The 22,121-nt window shown below is 53.9% G+C and overlaps 2 protein-coding genes across 7 annotated transcripts; one reads left to right on the forward strand and one right to left on the reverse strand.

Moving 5' to 3' along the window:
• Position 1: 1 nt before the first annotated feature.
• Positions 2–8,980, reverse strand: EXOC3L1 (exocyst complex component 3 like 1). Of its 3 annotated transcripts, XM_042027247.1 has the most exons (13): positions 8,574–8,977; positions 7,454–7,614; positions 6,262–6,481; positions 5,308–5,968; positions 5,005–5,122; positions 4,703–4,828; positions 4,484–4,584; positions 3,968–4,078; positions 3,724–3,853; positions 2,615–2,737; positions 2,148–2,303; positions 1,707–1,831; positions 2–1,271 (listed from the first exon to the last, which is right to left on the reverse strand). In XM_042027247.1, the coding sequence occupies exons 1-13, from the start codon at positions 8,614–8,616 to the stop codon at positions 1,085–1,087; spliced, it is 2,262 nt and encodes a 753-aa protein (XP_041883181.1). In that variant the 5' UTR covers positions 8,617–8,977; the 3' UTR covers positions 2–1,084. The 3 variants fall into 3 exon arrangements, with proteins under 3 accessions (XP_041883181.1, XP_041883182.1, XP_041883183.1); XM_042027248.1 differs by lacking the exon at positions 2,615–2,737 and having other exon boundaries at positions 8,574–8,980; XM_042027249.1 differs by lacking the exon at positions 6,262–6,481 and having other exon boundaries at positions 8,574–8,976.
• Positions 8,981–9,662: 682 nt separating this feature from the next.
• On the forward strand, positions 9,663–22,085 carry E2F4 (E2F transcription factor 4). Of its 4 annotated transcripts, XM_042027258.1 has the most exons (11): positions 9,663–9,708; positions 9,769–9,859; positions 11,721–11,830; positions 12,308–12,469; positions 12,936–12,979; positions 15,677–15,738; positions 15,872–16,157; positions 16,591–16,755; positions 17,870–17,917; positions 19,469–19,513; positions 19,805–22,085. In XM_042027258.1, the coding sequence occupies exons 1-11, from the start codon at positions 9,677–9,679 to the stop codon at positions 19,918–19,920; spliced, it is 1,161 nt and encodes a 386-aa protein (XP_041883192.1). In that variant the 5' UTR covers positions 9,663–9,676; the 3' UTR covers positions 19,921–22,085. The 4 variants fall into 4 exon arrangements, with proteins under 4 accessions (XP_041883192.1, XP_041883189.1, XP_041883190.1 ...); XM_042027255.1 differs by having other exon boundaries at positions 9,663–9,859; XM_042027256.1 differs by lacking the exon at positions 17,870–17,917 and having other exon boundaries at positions 9,663–9,859.
• Positions 22,086–22,121: the final 36 nt, after the last annotated feature.

Below are 22,121 nucleotides of genomic sequence, written 5' to 3' on the forward strand. Positions count from 1 at the left end.
AGCGAGCGCAGAACTCAGGCCTTTATTTCCAGCAGTGGTACCATGCAAGGACAGTGGGATGTGGCCCATCCCAGGGCGGGAAGCGTGGCAGAACATGGAGGTCTCCCGGGCCACTGCAGGGGCTGGGCACAAGGGTGTAGGCAGAGACACAGACTGCTCCTGATCTTCATACGGCACCTGGGAGGACATGGCCAAAGGCCAGGCAGCAGCAGAGGATGGAGGGAGAGCCAGTGCTCAGGGTGGTGCTGCCCATCACAGAGGAACCTTGGAGCAGGACAACACACCAGGCACAACCATGCTCTCCATGCAGCTTGAGAGCCTCCAGCTCCAGTCTTGTCTTGGATGCTGGCAAATGAGCAAGAGCCAGGAGTCTGTCAGGTCAGCAGGAACTCAGAGCAGTCCCTTTGTGCCAGCAGAGTTAGGGCTGATGGCACTGTCCAGGGTGGGGACACCACCTTGTGCCCTTCTCCTCCACATCCGTGAGCCATGATGAGCTGGCTCAGCTGCTCCCCACCGGCCATGCAGGGCCCAGCCCGGTGGAGCAGCAACACCCAACCTTAGGCTGAGCCCAGAGAACATCTCATGGCTGAAACCCTCCTGCCAGCCTGGTCGCAGCAAGGCTCCAGTCTGCCTCGGAGTTGGAATGGTAACAGCCTGCACAGCCAGGACACACTGGCTCAGGGGTCTGTCTGGAGACTTGGAGAAACCCAAACATCCCTGCAGCCCATGGAGACATGAATTTGCCCCAGCTGCAGGTTCCTGTCCATTCTGCAACTCTTCTTTCTCCTGCAGGCAATGGGCCAGGCCTGAGCAGCCCTCAGTCACTGTCCCAGCAGGCCAGCAAAATAACTACAGGTTGGATTTCCCCCAATCCAGGTATCCCAGGACTGGTGCTTGCAGGGAACAGTCTTCTCATGGGGCAAGACTGGGGGAGGATGGTCTTTATCCAGACCGTCCCCAACACAGGACAAGGTGCTGTGTGTAGGGGATGCCGTGTGTCACCTCCATTCTCACCACGTATAGCCGCAGAGCTGCCCCTCACGGCCCCACCCTGGGACCAGCGGGGCACCAGTGCCAGGCAGGGTCAGGCACACTTGCCCTTGCGAAGGCAGAAGGGCAGCTCTGGCACAGGGACCAGGATGGTGCTGAAGATGGGCTGGTAGGCCTCGGGCAGGACCTGGGGGTGCTGAGCCATCATTTCCAGCACCACGTGCCGCACTTCCTTGGAGACGTCACCGCGGATATCCAGCAAGGTGGAGATGTGCTCATCGCTGGACAGAGAGCCAGAGGTGAGCCTGGGCACTGCTCATGTCCTGCAAACCTCCCCCCATCCAGAGAAGCCAAGGCCAGGGGAAAACTGGTACTTTGCACCAGGCAAAGTAGCATTTTCTTGAAAACAGTCCCCAAAAACTTTTGAATTTGGTTTTGACATTTCCATTGGTGTTTTCTCACTTTTTACAGTTTGTTTGGCCACCAAATATAGATGTGTGTATGCCACAGCAGAACTGCTTTTTTCTTTACACCTTTGCCACTGGGACTTTTCAAGAACCCCTCAAATCTGGAGCATGGGAAAATGAAATCTCAGGGAGAAGGGGGTAAAGGCTCAGGTTTCTGCCTGCTCTGTTGTGTCACCTCACGGGGTGCAGCCCAAGACTGGCTCTCCAGGAGAGACTCACACCAGCCCCTCCTGCAGAGAGGGGCCTTACCTGACGTCAGGGTACTTGGTGATGAAGCCCACCACCTCCAGGCTGAGTAGAGCTGGGTCTTTGAGGCTGATCAGCTCTCGAAGGGCAAAAACAGCCTCCAGGCTCTGCTGGCTCCGGTCCAGGCCCTGGGAGGGAAAGCAGCCAGGTGTGAGACCCAGAGGAGGTCACTGCGGTGGCTGGTGAGACACAGCTGCATCTGCAGTGCCCACGTGGGCACCTGATCCCCTGCAGCTGGTGTCTTCCCACTCAGCGTGTCCCACCCATCAGGGGCTGCTGGGCAGGGTGACGGTCCCCAGAGTCCCTAATCCAGCCAGTTCTTCCCATATTGGCCTTACAACCACCCAGGTGTAACAGCCCCATTTGCTTGTGGGCTGTGGGCTGGAGGGGAGCAGGAGGGTGAGGTGATGCTCCCTTGCCGTGGCGCACCCAGGCCCCTCTCACCAGGCCACGGAAGAGCTCCCGGAGTTGCGTGGCGTCCTGCAGCAGGCGCTGGCACAGCTGGCCCCGCTCCTCCCGGCTCTTGCACACCATCTTCCTCTGCAGGAGTGCCCGCAGGTACTGGCTCGACACCAGGAGCTCGGTCTCCGCCAGCAGGAGCTGGGAGGGGACAGTTGTTAGCTGGCATTGCCTGGGTGTCAGAACCCAGCTCCCCAGGGAAAGGCAGAGGGGAGCAGGGCTGGACACAACACCAAGCCATGGGAACAACCTGCCGGGAAGCCTCCTGACCGAAGGGACAGAGAAACAGCTGGATTTGGGGGAAGCCCTGAACACCTCCGTGTGGCGGTGCTCTCTGGACTGCTCTAGAGGACATGGGACGGGGCTCTCCGGCATTCCTGGCATCCTGCACCCCAGCACGGCCCCCAGCTGCCCAGCTGTCCCTCAGACAAGCAGCCGTTCGAAGGAGGTACCGTGCACACGGGTTTCCTGACGCGGGAGAAGTCCTTTGCATACTTGTCAATCACTTCACACATGCTGCCGACGAGCTGGGACCCGGAGAGCCACTTGCGGGAAGGCAGCTGCAGGCAGAGGGGCTGCAGGGAGCAGAGGAGCAGTGTCTGTGCCCGGCATCATCGCACAGCTGCCAGCTCAGGGCAGCACGACACCCACAGCTGCTGCCTGCCAGCACGGACACTTTGCCTTGCAAAGCCCCCAAGCCCCTGCTGCCAGCCAAAACTCAGTGTAAACACGGAAGAGTGGTTTAGGTTAGGAATTTACGGAAACACTGGGGCCCGTCCCTCCCTGACACCCTGAGAGCCTCATTTTGGGGCTTTATCTGGGTCCTGATGCACACCTGAGGTGTGGGCAACAAGCTGCTTCTCACACACTTGCTTTTGGCCTGTCCTGCTGTGATTTTATTTTTAATTTCCACTCCTCATCACTTCCCTTGTCTAGACATAACACATTTTTTGATTTCCTACTCCCTCCCTGCTGTCCTTGCCTGTCTTCCTGCTTACAGGCACGTGCTCCCTCTGTCTCTGCTGGGGCCACTGCCGCCTGCAAGATCTTCACCCTTTGGCTCTTCCTTTGTTTTCATGGCATTCAAGTCCTAAATAGTAATGTTGTTAATTATTTCAGGTTTTTGGTCCAGACTCCAGGAAAGCTAAATTTGGCTACACTGGCAGGAAACGACTCAGGCAGTTGCACATGGATTCGTATCCTCCACACAGACTTTGCTGCTTTCCAGCTGGTTTTCTGCCATGGAACAGCCAGAAGAAGGAGTGTGAGGCAGCCTGGGGGGGGCTGTGGCTCCTGGTCTCTGTCTGCTAGTGATTTGAGGGCCATGAGCCATCTGCCCCAGCGATACACGGCGGTGCTGTTGGTGACAGACATCGGGTGGTTTATCGAGGTCTGGGGGACAGGCTGGCAGAGATGTCTGCAGGGTGATAGCAGGGTACAGAGTACATGGCAGGGACCCCGAGCAGGAATAAACTCGAGCCTGGGGTGTTGCAATAGGGCTGCTCTTGCTGGGTTCAGCTTTGTTGCAGCCCTGGCAGGCTCAGGTGCTGGACCAACATACCTGCAGGTCCAGGAGCAGTTCCTCCAGCAGCAGCTGGGTGGCTTTCTTTTGCATCCTGTCTAGAGCAGCCTGGAGGGATGTGGGGACTTCTCTGCAGGCAGTGTTGGAGTGCAGGGAGGAGACAGAATTGCTAGGAGAGAGAAGAGAGAGTACAGGTAGCCTGGGAAGCATAGTGGGAACACTGGCCCCAGGGAGGATAGGGGTGGGTGTTGCTACAAGAGCTACCAGGTGCTGGTGCAGGTACCTGAGAGCCAGGTTGTTGTTGAGCACGGCCAGCAGGTAGGAGATGTAGTACTTGGGAACAGCCCGGTCCTGCTGGTGCTCCTTCCCGCACTGCACCAGGGCTTCCCGCAGGCTGCAACACAGCGAGGCAGCCATGATGGGCAGGCAGAGCCCCAGGTGTCCCACCACAGGGACCTGGCCCTGGGATGCTCCCTGGGGGCACGTGGACCTCCCACAACCCTCCCAGCTCACTTGGCTCCTTTTGGATTCTGCCACCAGGTTGGAGAGTGACAGGTTGTTGGGAAGGGTGGGACAGTGGGATCCATTCTGGATCCCCTTAGGAGGGCTCAGCAGTATGTGGGGCAGCAGGCCCTGAGAGCTGAAGCGCCCAAAGGCATGGGTAGACAGACTGCTGAGCCTTCTGTGACCTGGATGAGCATGGGGTACCCCACAGCAGATCTCCACCACCAGCCTGTGATGCTTGGCCATGGGCCCAGGGTCTGTGAGGGTGGACAGGGATGTGAGGGGCTCCACTGACCGGCCCAGGAATGCCTCAAGCTCCTCCAAGGCCATGTTGTAGATCTTCTGCTGCAGAGAGTCAGTGATCAAGGAAGCCACCTGAATGTTCTCATTCAGCATCTGCAGCAGGAGAGGAGAGTGGAGGTGATTCAGGGAGAGCCTGCAGGCCACAGACTCCTTTTTGGGAGGTTTCAGCATGGTCGTGGCCCCATCTGTACCCATGTTCTTGGGGACCCACCTGCATGACAATGGCAGGCAAGGCTGACTGAAAGAAGCCCTGATGGTCTGTCTCAGGTTCCTCTTCCCTGAACCATTCCTTGAACTCCACCTCCAGGGTCCTCTGCATCCACTCGAACACGCTAGCCTGTGGGACGAACACCCACCACAGGCAGCCCAAGAAGCCAAGTACAGACTCCCTTGAGACCCAACACAGCACAGCAGCGAGTCCTGGGCCTCATCCCAGGCTCATGGTCTGCAGCCGCTGTCAGAGCAGATGCTTGGCTCAGTGGGAGTCACTGGGTCCCCATCCTGCTCACTTACCTTGACTTTCATCACGTATCTCCTCTCTGTCTGATCCACAAGCTCAGAGGACATTAGGGGACCCAGAGCAGAAACATCCACTTCTGGGAGGAGGTCAGGGTGACCCATCATCTCTGGGCTGGAGGGCAGAGGTGGGGCAGGGCTGGGAAGGCCTGTTCTCCAGGAGTTCCTACCTGTCCCTCTGCCCTCCTGGTGGTCATCCCCTGGCAGCCAGAGACACTCTCCCAACCCATCCATGAGCCGGTGAACAACCCAGCTCTCCACAACATGCCCCGCTTGGTTGGTGCCGGGGCTGGTGCTGACCTGTGGTACACACGGAGCGCCCACTCAAGGATGAGGAAGAGTCCCTGTTTGTCCAGGTCCTCCTGCAGGATCTCCTGGAGGTGGCTGGTGAGGGCCTGGTGGTAGGTGGCAGTGCAGACGCTGAGGATGTTGTAGTGAGCTGGGACGCACTGGACCATCAGGTCCTTCACCACGCACAGCTCAGACACGATGTCCTTCTGCAGCGCTGCCAGGTGCCTGGCCAGCCCTGGCCCTTCAGCATCCATGCGGGGAGCATGGAAATGGGCTCCTGTGATGGTGTCCTGGAGGACCTGGTAGAACTTCTGCCTCCAGCCCTTTGGGCGGCCAGGGGGCAGGAAGGTGGCCTCCAAGAGCAGAGTATCATCTATCTTCTCCTCCCGCTCGATGATCCTCACAGCGGTGACAAAGAGAACGGGGTCCTCGCGCACCAGCTGCAGGCTGCTGCCCACAATGTCCCACAGCTGCTTGGCCAGGCTCTCATTGAGCTCCTGCAGGCCACTGAAGTAGGACAGCACAGTTGCCTGGGCACTGGAGAGCCCGCGGAGGTGCAGCTGGGAGAGGATGTCATCCCGGAGTTGCTCCACCATCATGAGCTCCACGTGGGCCTCCAAGAGATGCTGCCCATGGAGCAGCTGCAGGATATGGGAAAAAACCTCGTGGACTGTGGGAGAAGGAGGAGAGATGCCAGCACTGAGTGTGGAGATGAAGGGGGTTTGCACCAGGGCCATAGATGCAGGTTATCAAGGAGATGGTGAAGGGAAAGGTCTGGGGCTCTGGGAACACCATTGGATCAGGCCCTGGGGAAGCAGGGATATATCTCCATCCACCCAACTGGCAAAGCCTGAGTCACCTGCTCAGGCTTTATCACCAGCCCTGCACAGAGCCTGGGATTGGACTGAAGTTTTCCCCTGTGCTTTCCAGCCCAAATTGACCAGGACTGGGCAAGTGCCTTACCCGAGAAGATCTGGGGCAGCACCTGGACCACCGAGGCCAGCTGCACATGCTCCTCCATCAGCTCCCTCATCTGCTGGAGGCCCTGGAAGTGGTCTGCACTGTCGAGCAGGGCCCACCGTGCAGCCCCCAGATCCTGGCACACGCTCTGCACCTCCTGGGCCGCCGACCGCAGCTGCTCCAGCCCTGTGCTTACCCCCTCCAGGTAGGACTGGACAGTTGACTGGGGAGCAGAAAAGGATGGAGGGGCAGTGGAGCAGTTCCAGAAGGCAGGAGGACTCCTCACCATTTGCCCCAGCCCTGCATGGTCTGTGTTGCAGGCACTCTCCCAGCCCCACAAGGTCCAATGCGAGCAGTAATCAGATGTCTCTTAAAAGATTACTTTGTTTCTGCAAAAGAGCAGTGGGTCACAGGCCCCCATGCACCCCCAAGGCATGAAGGACCTCAGTGGCCATATAAACCCTCCTCCCAAATGGAGTGCCATCTTTTCCAGCCCTGCAGTGGCACTGGCACGTCTCCATGCCCTATCCACTCATTTAACTCCCTGCTTCTGCTGCCAAGAATCACCAGAAGAAAGTTGCTTTGCCTCCTGGACAATTCACCCAGAGTCAGGGTAGGAGAAACCATCTCTAAAATTATCAGGAGAAAGCTGTGGTGCTCCAACAGATTGGGTCCTGAGGTTAATAATCCCTTGGGTCATACAAAAGGGGAGGTGGGTGAGGAGGGAGCTGTGCAGGGGGACTGGGACAGCCCTTACAAATGTGTAGAGATGGAGTTTCCCCTGTGGGGACCCATGGATGGGGACAGGTTGGAGCTCTGTGCCTCCTCCCAGCCGTGGGGAAAGGCAGCCTTTGGTGCTGGGACAGGGCAGTGATGGGCTGCACTGAGTCCTGCACATGGAATGTGCTGAACCCCCCATGTGTTTTATTTTGAAGGATGGTCAGAGACACAGAAGACTCCTTTTAACACTTCAGACACTGCCTGGGGGTAAGGCAGAGAGTGAGGGGTGGGTTACCAGATCTTCTCCCCCCAATAATTACACTTTACCCACCAAGCACCAGCCAAAGGAAAAGATTTTGCCAAAAGAGGACACAAAGGGGAGTCATGGTGCAAGAGGGAACCCTGACTGGGATCCCTGCCTGAGGAGGGGGTGTGGCTGCAAGTGTCCGTGGGATGGGCTGTGGCAAACACACACCTTCAGCCGGGACTGGATGGAGCTGTTCCTCTGCGTCTCTCGTCTCCGGTAATGCCCGAGCCCCTCCAGTTTCTCGGGGCGGTAAAACACCCCTGAAGCCCATTTCAGAGCAGCTCCTCTCGCCAGCTTCTCAGCCTTCTCTGCTTCCGGCCACTCCTCATCTGGGGATGCAGCCAGGGGTCAGTAAGCACAACGAAGTGGGGCAGGAAGGGCCCCTGAGGCCAGAGGCAGGAAGCTGGCCGCCAGTGGACTTCCAAGCACACACAGACGTGGGAAGCTGGGCAGCATGGCACCAAGAGGGGGTCCTTCTGCAAGGGCCCCCCAAGATGCCACCACCACGGCCTGGGGCTGTCACAGCAGCTGTGGCACCAAGAAGGCTGCCCTGGGGAGCTGTGACTCAGCCTGCCAGCTCAGATTGTCCCCAGGCTGAGCGCACATCCCCGCTGCTCCCCCAAACACAATGCTAGGTTGTCTGAGGAGGTCTGATGTCACTTGGGAAGCTGTCAGCAGGGTTGAGACTCCAGCAGTGAGTCAGCAGGAGGGATGGGGAGATGGCAGCTCTCGCAGGAAGGAGAGCCAGGCTAAGGTGAGGATGGGAGGCTCCTGGTCTCTCCAAAGCACCCACGCAGCTGTGTCCCCCTTGACACATGGTCCGAAGCCATGCCAAAGAGCTCCTGGCCACAGTGGAGGGCTGAGAACCAGCACAGTTACCACACACCAGTCCGGTCCCCAGTGCCTGGTTTCATCATTACCCCATCCCATCCCCACCCACTCCCTGCAGCCCCGCGGGGATGTCACCTAGTGCCAAGCCGGGCTCCTGCTCTGCTGGGGAGTCACTGGCAGCCTTGGGGACCAGGGGATTAGGGAGGAGGACAGCAGCTTTGAGGATAAGATGTGCGGTGAGCAGTACTGCCCCGGCGCAGGTATTACCATCAGGAAGCACCGCCAAGCTTCCACCCCGCAAGGACACAAGGCACCAGCCCCGGCACATGGAAAAGGTCCAGGGGGTGGAGGGGGTGGTGAGGCAAAGGGCAGGGGAATCCCCAAAATGTACTGCAAGCAGCAGCATCCCCTTCCCTGCCCAGCTCGCCGGCTCCCCGGGGCGCATCATCCCCGTTACCTCTGGGGCTGGCGGCGCGCTCGTCCTCCGCAGACATGCCCATGGTGTCCAGGCTGTGCGGAGCTGCGGGGCCAGGGCAGGGCTGCGGAGGAAGCCGGCTGCCGTTTCCTCAGCCGGAGCAGCCGCGCTCCTCAGGGCCTCATTGTGTTCCCGCAGCCGCGCTCAGGACGTCAGGAACGGGGGGCGGAGGGGAGGGGGGACACAGGAAGGCACCGCGACAGCCGGAGGTCTGGGGAGTAGAAATCACGGAATCACAGGATCATTTAGGTCAGAAAAGCCCTCGAAGATCATCGAGTACCAACCGTTAACCCAGCACTGCCAAGCCCACCACTAAACCACGTTCCTGAGTGACACATCCACACGCTTTTTGAACACATCCAGGGATGGTGACTTCACCACTGCCCTGGGCAACATTTTCCAGTGCTTGACCATCCTTTTACTGAAAAAAATTCCCCCAATATCCAATTTAACCCTCTCCTGATGCAACTTGAGCCCGTTTCTTTTCGTTCTGGAGATCACACCCTGCCTGCCCTCACCGGCACACCCCGTTCTCCGGACACTCAGCCCTGTCCGTGCCCGCGCTGTCCCCTCGCACCCGGCTTGGCTCGGGGAGGACAGCGGGGTGTCAGACCCCAGCCCATCCACAGTGCGAGTCCAATCGAGGCGGGATCAGCCGGGAAGTGGTGCGCTGTGCCAGCCTGACCCGAAGGCGAGAGCGCGGGGATGGACCCTCCATGACTGCGGGTGGACCTGGAGATGTGTCTCTTCCCCGGGCACAGGCTGGAGGATTCCCCCGGCACTGGGTGTGCTGGAGCAGCAAACCGCCCCTGTCACCCAGGCGCTGCGAGCTGGGTGCATGGCTGAGGTTTGGCTTTGGTACCACAGGGCGGGGATTTGACTCTGACACCGCAGGACGGCGAGGGGATGAACGCACCCCTGCCTTTACCCGGGGGACCCCCAAACCGACGGGGCTGAGGAGACCCCCGGAGCAAGGCGGAACATCTCCCTACTCCCGGGAGGCGGTGGGGGGGGAGTCCCCCGTCCCCGCCCCGCCGCCGTCCCCGCCCCGGAGGTTCCCGGGGAGCCCCGCGGCCCGGAAGCGGATGCGCGGCCCCGGAGCCGGCGGCGGCGGCGGGCAGATGGCGGAGTGCGGGGCGCAGCCCCCCGGGGGTGGCAGCGGGGCTGCGGGCGCGCCCAGCCGGCACGAGAAGAGCCTGGGGCTGCTGACCACCAAGTTCGTGTCGCTGCTGCAGGAGGCCAAGGACGGCGTGCTCGACCTCAAGCTGGTGCGGGGGCAGCCGGCGGGGGGCGAGGGCTCCGCCGCCCCGGGGGTGGGCTCGGAGGGAGCGGCCGCCGGGGGAGCGGTGCTCCGGCGGGACCGGTCCTCCGGCGGCTGGAGCAGGTTTGGAAGGGGAAGAACGGGGACACGGCAGCACTCGGTGCAGCAGGTGGTTTAGATTGGATACCAGGAAAAATTTCTTCATGGAAAGAGTGGCCAGGCAGTGGTGGAACGGCTGCCTAGGGCAGCGGTGGAGTCACCGTCCCTGGAAGTGTTCAAAAGGCGTGTGAATGTGGTGCTTAGGAACATGGTTTAGTGGTGGGGTTTAATGGTTGGGATCGGTGATCCTGGAGGGCTTTTCCAGCCGTACTGATCCTCTGTTTCTAGGTGCAGGGAAAGCGGGGTCGCTGGGAGTTCGGCAGAGCTGCCGGCCGTGCTCAGCGGCTCTGCACCGGCCGCCCTCACACCCCCTCTTGCTCTTCCTTCCCAGCCCTTCTCCCCACCCCGTCGGGCTGTCCCCGGCACTTTTCTTTCCCCAGGATCTTGCCAGACATTGCAGGTGTTTGTGTGCTTCAGTCGCAAACCCGTTTGACCACCTTGTTCTCTTCTGTGTTCTTACCCTGCACTTGATCACTACTGGCACCATAATGATCCGGCCCTGCAAAGCCTCAGACACCTATAGAAACACATACCTATAGTAAACCATTCCTACAGCACTGAACCCTTCCGGCACACACCAGGAGGGGGAGTGTGGTCAGCGTCACCTGCCAGAGGTTGTCCCCGATGCCTTTAGGCAGTGGAGAAGTGCTCTGTGAATGCAGCTTGCTTCTGCATTTTTAAGATCTTCACCTAGAGGAGGTAACTCTGTGCCATGTACAGTACTCAATCCCAGGCCTTTCCTATAAGGAAAGTTCCTTTGCTATGGTTTATAGAAGCACCTTTTATGTGGACACGTGTGTGAGTGTGCTCTGACCCTTTGCAGGCAGCAGACAAGTGCCAGCAAGCTCTAACAATGCAGGACTGGAGGAATTTCCTGGCTCCATGCCTGTACCAAGTATTTGTCTCTGGATTTGTCAATATTTTCCTGCTTCAAATGTCCATTAAGTAGATTCATGTTGGTCAGTGTGATTTATGTGGCGTAGAGTCTCCAAAGTCCTGGCCTGGTGGGTGACAGGGACACGATTCCTGTGCTGACCTGCTCTATCTGCACTGCCACTGACACTGTTGGTCCTGGCTGTGCACACGTTAACTCTTGCTGGTGCCAGGTTGCCGTGTGGCAGTGGAAACGGTGCCATTCCTCGAGTCCTGAAACCTGAGAGGAGAAGGGTCGTGTGAGCAAGGCAGGGAAGCCCCATGCTCATGTTTACTCTCCACCTGGAATTGCATCTTTCAAACAGAGGAATCTCTTGAAAATATGTTGATTCTTAGTCAAGTGGCATCGGATCAGCTTTAGAAAAGAACTTTTGAACGTTGACTTCGCTGAAGCATTGCCCAGACAGCTCTCAGCATTCCCCTTCCCATCTCCATCTCTTTTACCCTGAGGCAGCACTGACTTTTTAGGCTGCTGAACTACTGTTTCGTAGTACTGGAAACACTGCTTTGCTACTGGAGAATGGTGATTTTGGGATCCACTGCAATCAGGATGGCTGGAATTTGGTTTATGTTTAGTGGGGTAAGAAAGAAAGAAGAATGGGTGACTTCTTCTCATGGTCATATGAGATCAAGAACATGACTGTGTAACTTGAAGCGCTGGAACAGGGGAGGTATGAGATGGGGAACAAGGTACTTGGCCAGGAGTTAATCTGACAGGCAGGAAGGAGCTAAACATGACTTAGAGTTTGGAATTAAGCGTCTTAACCTTTTTGCAGGCTGCAGATACCTTGGCTGTGCGACAGAAGCGACGGATCTACGATATCACGAATGTCCTGGAAGGCATCGGGTTGATTGAGAAGAAGTCCAAGAACAGTATCCAGTGGAAGTGAGTGGCAGAGATGGTCTAAATCGTTCACAGGTCCCTTCTAGTGCAGGTTTAAGTGACAGTGGGGTTAAAATGCCCAGTGCAGAGGAAGGTTCCTCAGTGGTCCATGCTCATGCTTCCCCCAGCTGGGCTGTGCTGATGGCACAGTGAGGAAAGCTGAAGTACGTGTGGTGCGTCTCTTACAGCAAAGCTGTTAGTTTGATACAAACTAAATATTTGCACTGCCTTGGGCTAGAAAAGATGTCTGTCATGGCATTGGAGGTGGGGAAGAGTCCTGCTAGACTGTGGGAAGTAGAAAGATGTACCAAACATTGCTGTGCTGAGAGGTAGGGATCTAGAGCAGCTATAGACAGGGCTTTCCAGGCAATCTGGCCTTGATGTTTCACAGGGGTGGGAATAAGAGGCTGGCAGAGAGGTTGGGGTTGGTCTGGATGCCTCCAGAGGCTGATGCATCTCACCCATTTCTGCTTTGCCCAGGGGGGTGGGTCCTGGCTGCAACACACGTGAAATAGCTCACAAACTGATCGAGCTGAAGGCAGACATAGAGGACCTGGAGCAGCGAGAACAGGAGCTGGAGCAGCAGAAGATGTGGGTTCAGCAGAGCATCAAAAATGTTACAGAAGACATGCAGAACAGTCGATATCCTTTGTGTGAACTGATGGCTCTGTCTCCGTGTTCGCTTGCTGGGCTGGGTGGGTGCTGACCTATTGCTGCTGGAGAAACTCCACCGAAAGAGTCAAAAGGCAGCACCTGGGTTTGAAATTAGGGTAACTGTCCAGCCTGGAAACCTGCTTTTTCCTGCATCCAGCTGCTCCTCTGGCTTTTGGAAGTAAAAAACACAGTAATGTTTACCACAGTGAGAAAAGTGCTTCTTTCTGAGTCACAGGTGCCACTTTCTTGAGCGCAGAGCAGCTCCTGTGGCTTAACTATCTCAGAATGTCAGCTCTGACAATCTGGAGCTTGCAGACCTCACCTGCAGACCACTTCAGAGTGTGGCATGGAGACCCTTCTGGAATGGTGTTCCTTGTGCTCAGGAAGGAAACACCAGGTGTCCTTAGAGCTGTCTGTGCAGGAAGCTGCAGCCTTTCTCCTTAACCTTGGGAACATTAGCATATGTGACACATGAAGATATCTGCAAGTGCTTCACAGGTGAGGAAGTGGTGCTCTATTGTAAAGATGTGATGCTGCAGTCCTGTCAGTCTGTCCCAGCTGCTCTCCTTCCTCCAAGAAAGAGTGGGCAGTAGAGTGTGGGCTGTCCAACAGCATCAAGTGAAATGTAATGTCAGCTCTGATGCTGTCCTGGGTTTGTGTACCACTGAGTTCTAGCTTTCTTGTCACCATCAGAGGGGACAGACAATATCTTTTTACTTGTGTTTAAAGGAACAGAGGTGCTGTTCCTAAGGAAGTCTTCTTGCTGGGTTTCACTGTGTGGGTATGTATATTATGTTAGAAGCCCTTAATTTTAAGGGCTTGGGTGGGCAATTTTCTAATGACAGGAAACAAATTTTACTGCACAGTAGAAACCATGGTGTAAGCAGGGAAATAGTATTAAAGGTGGTCTCTCAGCTACATCATTCCCCCTGCCAACAAGAACGCAGGAGGGAGACAGTGGAGGACAGAAGGGAATGCACCACTTTCTCTGCCTTTCCTTTATTCCTAAAGTTGGGGGGGCTTGTATCAAAAGCCCTATATTCTGTCTCTGGGCAAAAGTGAAGAAAACCCACAGGAGTCTTTGTTTCTTCTGTTGCCACTTTTAATGATAGATGTAAGACCAGATTAATGCCTGGTGGCCAGCATGCAGTGAGGCAGCCTCAGTACATGAGCTGCTCTTCCCAGCTGTAGTGGTGCAGAGTCGCAGCTCCTTTCTGCTTCAGCGGGTGCCTGACCTCTCCTGACCTGGCAACCTGCATCTGCTTGCTTGCTGCAGAGATTGAAGCTGTTTATCCTGGCTGCCCCCAGTTATGCATAATCTCCCCTGTGTCTGGCTCTCCTCATCTCCTCCAAGCACTTTTCTTGCCCTGCCCTTCACCAGCCCCTCTGTTTGCCATTGTTACCTTTGTGCTTTCCTCGTTCACCAGCCTTTACACTGCTCAAGTTCCCACTGGTGTAACGGCTGCATCACCACTCCCTTGGCTTTACTGTTTCTTCTGGTTGAAGCTGCACTTTTGGGGGCAGGGATTGTGTTTTCAGTTTGACAGAGCTGCGGGCCAGATCACTCACAACAGTCTGGAAGAGTTTACTGGAGACCAGCAGACAGCTCATTGCTTGGCTGGTTGAGTGTTTTGCATTTCATTGCACCTGGTTTTTGTAAACTGGTTTGTGTCTGAGGTCAGACCTCACCAAAACATGCAGAGATTAGATCTTACTGAAGGCAGGTGTCAATTCCCTCTAGAATGGAGGCTTCATCTGTGGTTTTCCATTGCCTGTCCTGTTTTCCTATATGAATATGCCTTACATGACTCTTCTTCCTCTCCTGAACACTTGAGCTGTACAGAGGTTCTTTGTTGGACCTCTTCTGTTCTCAAACTGTGGTGCAGGCTGAATTTCAGCTCCTGGTTTTTCTACCTGACTATTGAACTTGCTTGCTCCAAGATTTCCACTCTTGGACTCTTGTCAAATAGGGATTAATTAAAAAAAGAAAAAAGAGAAGTAAGAATATGTGAGGTTTTAGTGACTGGGAAACATAATTTTCCCATCTGTTGCTGTGATGCATTTTGCACTTGCAGATTCAAAAAGGAAGTGGAAACCTAGTGTGTGCTGTTCTGTACAAGTATTTGGGACGTATTTTTCAAAGGAGATACAAACCCAGCACCTGTCTTTGAAACTAACAGATCTTACAGCTTGAGCTGATGTCTTTGAGCTTTATTATGCATTTTTAATGTCTTTTACGTTTTTCTTAAGTGTAGATTTGTTAAGCAAGTCCCATCCAATTGACAAATCCCATGTTATTTTTAATCCCTTTACCTTTTGCTGATCTGACCTTTGATTGCCTGCCTGAAATTAAGGGATGTGCTTTTCTGCTGTCCACTCTCGTCACTCTGGGGATCTTCTGTCTTAATTACCAAGTGAAACTTTCTGCAGAATACTGGGGTACTGTGAATATTAACCACACTAAAGCTTAAACATTCAAAGTGAAAGCTGCAAGCTGCTTGATCTAAATATGTCAGATATTCACAGCTCTGGTATTTCTCTGTTCATGTTTCTCTAAACCCAGGTACAGGCTGGGAGCTGCTCTCCTGTGACTGTTGAGTTATTAGGGTGCAGGTCTTAAGGAGCTGCAGAACTTGGAAAGGAAGGATGCTGTCAGCTTGGCTTCTAGCCCCACACGTGCTGGGCTCTGTGGAGGGTCCAGTACAACTAACACCAGGCAGCTCTGGACGGTAGAGACCGGGGAGTGTTGATTTCAGGTGTTGGGACACCAGCCTGAGGTTGGCAGCCTGGCTTTGAGCCTGGTCCAGCCCCATCTCTCTGCTGGCAGTGCAGCTCTTTTGTTTCTAATTCACATCTAAAAGCTTGTGACAGCAGAATGAAGGATACTTCCCTTAGGATTCAGATGTTCTTAAGAGTGAATTTAAGCCAGTTCTTCTGAGGAAAAGAGATTAGTCTTGATAAAGACACTGCTGAAAAACTTCAGGGTTGCATTAGGGGAAGCTTTGCAGGTTCTTTGTGCCCTGGGCCGTTGGCACATTAGGAACTGTATGATGTGCTTGGGGTGTAGATGTCTTCCTTTCATGGAAGATTGCCAGGAGAGGGGGGGGGTGGGGTTTGAGGCGCGGCTCTTCATCAGTGCTTAATTAACATCACAACAACTTGTGCCAGGAGCCCTGACTGGTTCTGTTTTCACAGGAGACACCCTCCTTGTGATTCGTGCCCCATCTGGCACACGTTTGGAGGTTCCCATCCCTGAGGTGAGTGATAAATCCATGGGCAGAGTGCAGGGGCTCTGTGTGTGTGCATGTATGCTTTGCCCGTGGAAAACTGATGTTCTATTTGGAAACGGTTTTTAAGGTATGTCCGTGTTTTGCTTTTGACTTTTCTCAGGGCCTAAATGGACAGAAGAAATACCAGATCCACCTGAAGAGTACAAGTGGTCCCATTGATGTTCTCCTAGTAAACAAAGATACTTGGAGCTCTCCTCCTGTCGTACTCCCTGTCCCTCCCCCTGAAGACCTCATTCAGTGCCAGGCAGCTGCACCCTCCAAACCACAAATCCCACCACTCGCCCACTTCCAGGAGGCCTCTGTTCCCAGCAGCACCCAGCCCTCCACACCAACACCCACCAGCACTCAGGACCATGGCCCTCCCACACAGAAAAATGCAGGCACAGGTGAGAGGGAGCTATAGAAGGCAGAAACAGGCTGGTGGCTGGCAGAGGAGGGTACATTCCTTGGCCCCGTTGGGGCTGGCACTGCTGGATGTGCAGCGTTGAGGGCTCCTGGCAAAGGGGCATCACTGCCTTTGCTGCTACTCTTCCTTTGGCCGTGGTTAGTGGGACTGGCTGTGCTCAGAGAAATCAGGCACTTGACTTCAGGGGGTAGTGCCAGCCTGTAGGAGCACCTGGAGGAGAGAAGCTGATCGTGCAGGTTCACTGATCAGCAGAAAATACGTCCAGATATGGACGTGGAGGAAAGCAGGAAAGCTTCTCCCTGTGCAGCTGCTTGTACCTGGCCAGCACTGCCAGCGAGGGCTGAGTCTGTGCCACAGCTGCCTCGGGGCTGGTGGGAGATGACATTCCTGGGTGTGTCTGTGGCTGTTTCCAGAGTGCGATGTCCCGGCGGCAGAGTCCAAGGGCAGTGGTGACTTCGAGGGCCAGCCAGCGGTGTTGGACACACAGCTGCTGCAGTCCTCAGCCTCGCTGGACAGCAGCTCTGTCTTGCCCAGCACCTCTACCTCCTTTGAGCCCATCAAACCTGACCCCACAGGAAGTGAGTATGCTGCTTGTTTCATGTGTCACTCCAAAATCCTGCTGCTGGGAGTGAGGGAAAGGCTGCTGGGCCTGGAGGAAGGAGCTGAACTCCATTCTGCCTTTGCTGTCAGCCAGGGTCTGCAAAGGATGAGTAGGCATTTCCCTGTGAGGCTGCCAGGAAACACAGTGACGAGGTGACTGTGTCTTGTCTAGTGTCCTGCTGCTTTCTGTGACATGACTACTAGAAAATCTGCAAGGGACACCCGCATGACACATGTCTCTGCTGTTACATGTAGGGTTATTCCCTTTCAGTCCTTTCTGTAGAGTAAGGTCCTGTCTTTGAGACTGTGTGAAGCTATAGAATTTTCAGCCACCACTGAGAGCACCTTTGTAACTCAGGGGGAGTTTTCTGTATTAGGAGAGCTCTTGTCTCACTTTCCCTCCTTTACCCAGGAATACTTCATCTGTCTTTAGTGATCTTGTGTTCTTAGTGATCTTGCAGTATGTATTTGGGGAGCTCCTTGATGTGCTTTTAAAAAGGAACACTAGAGCTTTATGCCAGGAAATGGCAGGCTGGCCCAAGGAGAGAAAAGCATCCTCTAGGTAAGCCACACTGCTGGAATGTTTTGAAGCCAAACTTCCCTGCAGAAACACTTAAGGTTAGGTTATGGTTGGAAGAAGAAATCTTACTTAAATGCAGCTCACACAGTGCTTTGTTCACTTCTGCTGCTGGCATGTCTCAGAGAAGCATGAGCTGTCTGTCTGGAGTCATCTTGGTTGTGGAATTAGGCCTTGGATGTGCATATATCTTATCACTGTGCCTCTCCAAAGGCATGTCCTCATCCTACACAAGGTAATCGAGGCAGTGTACCGGGTGAGGTTTACAGACACAGCTGCTGACTGTGATAACATGTTCATGTCCCAGGGCTCCTACAAGTTTATTTTAAAGTAGTGGAGCTTCAGTGTTTTGTTGCTTGTCATTGCAGCAGAAATATCTGACACAGACTGTGGGAGCAGAATTTCTGGATGATTTGGGTGTGTAAGGAGCAAGTAGGTTTGTGGGTGATTCTGCTGTAAAGCATTTCAGACTCTTCATGTAATGATCCAAACCATCTGGTTTGTTGTATTTGCAGTACTGGAACTTCCCAAAGAGCTGTCAGAGATGTTTGATCCAATGAGAGGTACGTTCATTCCCTGACCACAGCTTTTTTCTGTGCCCATCTATCCACAGAAAAGGGACAATTTGTTTGATTCGCTCCCTTTTGGATTATTTTGTGGATGTGGTTTTGTAAGGTGCTTGTGGTCATTGGTGGCTGCTGGCCCTCTACTAAAGAGTAGTTAGGCACTCTTAAAATTACTAGTTTCTGTATGTATTTTTATGTCTCCATGTTTCCAGCAACCTCTGCTAGATCTTGCCTGCAGCACACCAGCGAGGGCTTTCCTGTCCCCATGCCAACACTAATCCGTGGTCGGCCTTCCCATGCTCCTTCAGCTTGTCAGCACTATGGAAAAGAAAAATCCCTGTTAAGTCTTGTTTCAGCTTTAGCCTGCCCAAGGCTAATCCAAGCAAATAATCTGGGGAGATAGTGTTCTCTCTTCAAAATACTTCTCAGTGGTGGTGGTGGAGGAGCTGGTAATTTTGAAGCGGTAGGGGAGGGAGATGCTGTTACTTGTGTTTGGAGTTCTGACTCTGCCTCTTCCTCTCACCAAGGAATGTCTGTGGGTTGCTGCCTAATGGTGGGACAGACTCTGGGTTAAGGGCAGAAGAGGTGAAGGAATTTGGTTTGACATAAACCTAAACTGGGAAATTTTTTTATCAGTACATTTATTTCTCTTCACTGCTGGCAGAATCCTTTGTAGCCCCACAGCCAGGCAGGGCCAAGTACACCCAAGCACTTCAGTGGTGGTCACAGGAGAAGTACAACAGCTGTCCCTAGTTGTGTGCTCTAGCAGATGCTTTGTGAAGGTGCTGCCTTTGGGTAGAAATCCCCACAGACCCAAACACAGACCCGTGTGAGTCTCCAATCTGTGTGCTCTTAGCCCTGGGCTCCACAGTCAGCCCGGAGAAAATCCTTCCTCCTTGCCCAGCACCTCTGCTGCAGATAGTGGATGAAGTCTTGATGATGTCAAAGTACATCTGCAGAGTAAGTTTGAGTTCACAATGTGAGACATAAACTTCTGCAAAGGCCCAGCCATGTAGAAGATCCAACTTACCCAAAGTAACTCTACTGTGTCACTGTGTGGACGCTATTGTAAAGGAGATGTTTGCTGTCTATGGTAAAGTATGTGGTTTTATGGAGTATTCTTCCCAGTTTGGAGGGGGAAGATAAAAGATCCAGGAGCAAAGGACAAAACAGAGTCAACAGCTACAGAGGCAAAACTCAGGACTGGAAAAGAGCAGCACTACAGAGCTCAGAGGAATGGTCCTTGCAGCATGCTCCATGCAGCCTTTCTCATCCCTGTGTGATCCTGGTAATGCTGCCCTGGCACTGGCAGCTGCTTTAAGGCTGTGCAGTTTAAGCCACAGGAGCTGGAGCTCTCCCATAGTGTTTTGTGCTGGAATTACTTTTACTACATGGTTTTATCTCTCTTAAGTGCAAGCTTCCTTTCACTGCCTGCTGCACATGCTGTGCCTTAGCCAGAGAAGGGTAACAAGGGTGGGGAAAGTGAGGAACTACTCAGGAGCAGACCAGGAGAGTAGAGTTTTACTATCATGCTTGTCTCTTCCCCAGAATGTGTGAACTCTGAGCTGCTGGAAGAGCTGATGTCATCTGAAGGTGAGTCTCTGAGTCTCCTGTCATGGCATGGTCTTCCCAGGAGGAAGACCATGCTGTGTGACTTCCCCCAGCTGGCAGCCTTGTGACCGCAGACTCACCCTCATCTTTTATGGGTTCTGGACACAGACTCTGTTCTCACTGTCCTGCCAGTCCTTGAGAGAGGTGTGAGAGCCAGGAGTCTCTTCAGTTCTGCAAATGTGAGGTGGCTGCTCTGCTCAGTGCCATTGGCAGCTCTCAGCTGGGGTGGGAGTGCTGAGTTTTGTAACCAACCCTGGGCTTCTCTTTCCCCAGTGTTTGCTCCCTTGCTTCGCCTCTCCCCTCCACCTGGAGATCATGACTACATCTATAACCTGGATGAGAGTGAAGGTGTCTGTGACCTCTTTGATGTGCCTGTCCTCAACCTCTGACTTCTCAGTGCGGCTGTGAGCTCCGCAAACACGGACTGTTTTGTAACTCTTTGGAAAGTGTCTATTTTTGGATTCCTTTTGTGCTAGAGCTCGATGGCCGAGTAATTCAGAGATGCTCTCAAATGGACTCAGAACCAAGATATGTGGACTTGCAGGCTGGGAGCCTCCCTATAGTTTGCTTCTTCCTCTGGTGCACGTGCAAGACACACGTGCAGCTTTCCCCCCCGCACCTCTCCACTGGATCCTGGGCCTCATTTCAAAGGCTCTGTGTTTTGAGTGTTCCCAGTTCACCTGCAGAATTTGCCCACGTGCCTCTCTGAGCTTCCTCCAATCTGCATGCCTTGGTTTTTCCTGCACTCCCAGAGGCACTTTGCACCTCCTAGGTACCAGCTGCTACAAGGAGCCCCAATACCACGGTCAGTTCACAAGCCCGGAGGTTGTTAGATAGATTTCTCTGTGTTAGTGGTTCAGATTGGGGCAGTTTTATTTCTGAAAGGCATCCAGAGGGAAAAAAAAAAGGCACCAAAGTGTCTATTTCTTTCAGTGACTTCAGACCAAGCTAGTATGTTTTACAAAAAGCACTTTTTTAGCCAGCTGTGCCTCCTAGTGGGACTTGGGAGCGGAGCGCTCCTTGTAGGACCCAGGAGTGCTGAGCCTTTCCTTGTTTGTGCATCACCAGGAATGTTGGATCTGCTTTCACCAGTCTGCTGATGCACAACCCCGGGGGCTCCAGCGCCTTGTCCAGCAGCTGTGCTGTTTCTACAGGGCTAAAGCAGAGGTGCCAATGTGGTTTCGTTTTTAATTTTTGGTTTTGCCTGACTGAAGAGATGTTTGAAAGGATAAGACTGCTCCAGCTGGTGCCTGTAAGGTACTCCAGGGACATCAGAGCCTGCTCATATTTGCAAATAGCTGTTTTTTTCCAGCCATTGCAATTGAACCTGCAACTGTCTGAAAGGTGACCAAGCAGTAGCAATTCAGTAGTATTTTGCTGTGACAGTTTATGTAGGTGGTGTCAAAATAGTGAGCTTTTTTTACCCCATTTTCTCTCAAGATCAGGTTTTCTGTATATTTGAATTTGCTCCCTTCGTGCCCATACTCACACTCCCAGTTCCTGATCCTGTGGCAGGTCTTTACCTACTGTGATGCTTTCTCTGCATCATTCTTCCACAAGATTTTCTCATTGCTTTGTAATGGAAGGTCTGTTGTTGGGTTCTTTAGGATCATCAGCTGGTATCAGGTGTGGACTTTGTGCAGCTTAGTTGGAGTAGAAATGCCTTGATGGATTTGTGTTGTATTTTGCAAGCCCCAGCTTTGGGTTCTGGTCAGATCCTGTGAGTGTCTTTAGTTTTGCACATCTTCCTGCCACCACAGTGGAAGCAGCTGCCCTGCCTTTCCTGCTCTGCAAACTGCTGAACAGAGAGTCAGGCCAGGCCATGGCTGGCTGCTGCAGAGAGGGAGCTTCCAGCCATCCACTTAAACAGCTGATGTTTAATTTCTCTGCGTAGCTGCTCACTGCCTGTGACCCACACAACCAGCTGCAGCACCAGCACTAAGGGATGTAAAGTTTGACAAGCCTGCAGAGGTGAGAAGAATATGTGCTTGGGACCTGTGTCCCTGGGGTGGCTCCTCAGGCCCTCTCATTCTGCGTGGGACTCCTCCACAAGGACTGTTGGTTGCTGCAGTAACAAAGCACTGGCAGCCTCTTTGGGAAAAGCATGAAGAACTCCCCAGCTAGCAATGGGACACTAGTTTGGCAGCAGGCAGCTGCTGCTGGCAAGACAGCTGAGGTGTGAGACCCCGCCGGGGGGTGAACTTCCAGCCTGCATGCAGCCAGTCCCTGAACCTTCCCCCCTCCACATGGAAGCTGACCGGAATCACTCAGTCCTGCGTGTTAGCAAGGCTCCGTGGCTTTGGTGTAGCTCGAGTTCTTCGTGTACTGCCTGGCCCTTGCCCTTCTTCCCAGTGTTCATGTTCGCCACCTGTTAGATGACCTCCCGAAAAGGATAACTAGAGAAAAATTTACAGTTGCAAACGAACTTTTGATTCATATATAAAGATTATTTTTATACTTTTTTTTTTTTTTTGGCAAGGAAAGAAAATTGCCTGTGATATTTGTACAGAGTGTTCTCTGATGTGAATAAACAAAAACTTTCCAGAGTTTCTCACCTTGCCCCAGCCTGTGCCTCCTCTCTGCCCTAGCC

Source organism: Corvus kubaryi, unplaced genomic scaffold (genome assembly GCF_017639235.1).
Source record: "Corvus kubaryi isolate FWS band 111438036 unplaced genomic scaffold, C.kubaryi_AGA036_p1.0 37300, whole genome shotgun sequence".
NCBI classification, from domain to species: Eukaryota; Metazoa; Chordata; class Aves; order Passeriformes; family Corvidae; genus Corvus; species Corvus kubaryi.